At 28.2% G+C, this 3,080-nt stretch overlaps 1 protein-coding gene across 1 annotated transcript; it reads left to right on the top strand.

The window, feature by feature from the left end:
• Positions 1–302: 302 nt before the first annotated feature.
• Positions 303–2,743, top strand: LOC149541387 (uncharacterized). Its single transcript, XM_089796052.1, has 3 exons — positions 303–511; positions 979–1,278; positions 2,378–2,743. The coding sequence occupies exons 2-3, from the start codon at positions 1,045–1,047 to the stop codon at positions 2,495–2,497; spliced, it is 354 nt and encodes a 117-aa protein (XP_089652178.1). The 5' UTR covers positions 303–511; positions 979–1,044; the 3' UTR covers positions 2,498–2,743.
• The last annotated feature ends 337 nt before the right edge of the window (positions 2,744–3,080 follow it).

Raw genomic sequence — 3,080 nt, forward strand, 5'->3', positions numbered from 1 at the left:
CATAAACATATTTACTTGTATACTTTAATAATAGATGTTAAAATATACCCAAACGGAAGTAGTTGAAAGTGTTCCATCAGTTGAAAACTAAATTACAATAAAAAATCACAATTTCATGGATGAAATGAACAAACCTATCTGTCACTTGATTTGAGGTTCCTCTTTAACATAAAATATGTTTCTTTTTGCTATATATGCCCACTTCAAAGAGTATAAGGTAAGAAATTTTCTTTCTTTAATGAATGCCAATTCCCACGTTTTGCTGTTTGCGAAAAAAATATCCCATCGGGCGTGTAACTCGTGATCCACGATTATGTGGTATATTTTCCATAAAGAAGATGCCCTGAACATAATTGACAATAATTTGAGGGTATTGAAGAATTCTTCAGAAATGAGAAGATTGTGCAGCAAAAAATATAGGAAATTTACTAGACAGACTAGGGTTGTCAGAAGCTTACGTTGAACACCTAGGAATGTTTCCCTGCTTTATCATAGACGACGATCTACCAAGGTAACAAACTTCTTCAGCTCGATGTGTGATTTTTAATATTCGTTCAATTGTATTACGGTCAAATCAGTTGATTCATGAGGGTTTATCAGAGGATTTTTTCTAATGAAATATATAGCATCAATTAGAAAACTTAGATGGAATGAAATTATATTGGGAAAGTTTTAGATTTAGATTTCGATTTTTGAAATAGATTATCCATTATCAGAATCTAAGTAAACTAAAAGACACAAATAATACTTTATTACAAATTTTAGATATTGATCTAATTATTCTTGATTGCATTTCTCAAATACTGAAAACCATGATCATAGAAGTTGGATGGCATAAAGGGGTGAAATTTGGCCTATGTATTTCCTTTCTTGCTATTATTTTAGTCTTTATCAGAGTTATCCTGACCAAATTCAGCTCAATCGTCTTTGACAGACACATGATAGATTGAAAGTTTTTGAAATCTGTGGATTTAGCAGGTCAGAGGTCCAATAATTTCTAATTCTCATTTGAAAGAGATTTCTCAGAATGAAAGCTGCAATTCAATGAAGAATATACCAAATCAGAGTTTACAAGGCATTGATTGGCAAAAGCTGACAAATTTTCCAAGAGTACAAGTTAACAGCTTTCATCCAAATGCGATTATTGAGATTATAACTCGATCAGAGTGGTGTTTACTTTCATCCGTTCTTGTATTGCTGGAAGAGGAGAATCTTGAAGTCTGTTCTGCCCACACAATTTGCGTGGCCAAGAAAGTCTTTTACACCATCTTGGTAAAGGTAAAGTTACTCTCTACTTTCCAAAAATAATAATCTGTTTAATTATTAGAGACATAATTGTTATAAAAGAAGTAATGAAGGAAAATTCATTGAGTTTTTGGCCCGTTCTATAGAAGGGATCAGAACTTAAAATTATGGCAAAAACTTTTTTATATTAAATTAAGAAATGATATAGAAGAGACTAAGAATACCATTTAAGGTTTTTTTAATTTTGTCATTTTTTATATTAAATATTATAAATCTAGTTTATCACTAGCAATTATATTATAAATAATAATAATTGGAAGACAAAGAGTCACTACTTGAAATCTACTTTAAATACAACCAATTCTAGAAAGATGCGCTTCTTAAAATTGGAACTAGTACAAAACTTTTTGTCATTTTAATAAAATAGTCTTAATACAGAAGAATAATAAGTTTTACTTGTGTTTTTCATCTTTTTAATTATTGTATATTTTCAAATTATGAGTAATTTTTTGTTATAGAAATTAGGGTAAAAATAAATTGTTGAAATGGTAAAAAATCTTTTAGACATAAAATAATTGTAAATTACTTTTTAATATAACCTACATTAACTTCTGTCATGTTGAAATGTTGCTAACTACCTTTTGTACGATCTAACATCTTAGGATTGTTTCTTTATACAGTACCAAACACTCTATGATCATAAAGTGAATAATTATTTGCTAGAATCAATATATAGCATAGGGGAAACAAATGTTCTTATAATTATTTAATAGATCCTCTAATGTAATGAAACTATTAGAGGGGTTTGAAGCTTGATCTTCAACATAAGAATCAAGTGACTAGACCACTTGACTACATCCTTTTAAAAAGTTATTGGTAAGTTACATAAAATTTTATATGGAAAAATAAAATATAAATGCAATCAAACATTAAATTGCAAGACCCATAAATTTAGTGAAAGAAGATGGCCTAAGTTACAAATTAAGGGTTTTCTAGGTTGCCAATTTAGGAGGGTTTGAATTGCTGGATAGTTTAAAGATACACAATTAATTTCTTCGAATAGTGATAGATTCCAAGGAAGAGCTTTTATCTTATTTTATGACGGTGAAAATTCAATATTATTTGTTTTCAGGTGGTGGAAACGTGTGAGATCGATTGTGAAAGTCTTCGTACGAAGCTCTACTTCGTTGCTGCTGAAAAATCAGAAGGTACTCATCTGTCAATGGAGACAACAACTATTGAGCATTTGTAAATAATGTTTTACTTTACATAAGAGATTTTATCTGTGATTTATTGCTATTATATTTACCTAGTTAGTATTTATACTCAGCTCAAGCTGTATTCTTCCATGTTTTATTTTAATTAAACTGTCATTGTGAACTGATAGAAAACAATATATTATCATACCTATGAACCGCCCTTTATCTAAGCCAAGGGAATCCATCTAGAATGCGAGGGTTACAGGCATAGGTCTGTAACTACCATATTTTAGCTGTCAGCTTATAGACTACAGTAAATGTTTGTTGCTGTTATAAATTAGATGATTAATATTATATTTGTTCTTATACAAAATTTCTTATTCTTATTTTGTAATAGTTTTTTAAAATTATTTTAGATAGTTTAAAATTTGAATTTATTATATTATTTATTATAAGGAAATTCGATTGAATTTTAGTAAGATTGGGTTACTTTTTAAAAACATATTTATTTGGATGGTTAAAAATAAATTTTGGTAATATAAACATGATAATTACTTAATTATATTTTAAAATAGTAAATCATTTATTAGTTACTATTATCCATTAAGTTTAAAATATATTTATTTGATGATTAAT

The sequence above is a fragment of the Cupressus sempervirens genome, chromosome 8 (genome assembly GCF_028749045.1).
Source record: "Cupressus sempervirens isolate cs-2001-9-10 chromosome 8, ASM2874904v1, whole genome shotgun sequence".
Taxonomy (NCBI): Eukaryota; Viridiplantae; Streptophyta; class Pinopsida; order Cupressales; family Cupressaceae; genus Cupressus; species Cupressus sempervirens.

Excerpts from the sequence above, each read along its gene's own strand:
- LOC149541387 (XM_089796052.1), top strand. The coding sequence starts at position 1,045 with ATGAAGAATATACCAAATCAGAGTTTACAAGGCATTGATTGGCAAAAG. Across the intron at positions 1,279-2,377 it reads TTTACACCATCTTGGTAAAG|GTGGTGGAAACGTGTGAGAT; the intron begins GTAAAGTTACTC and ends ATTTGTTTTCAG.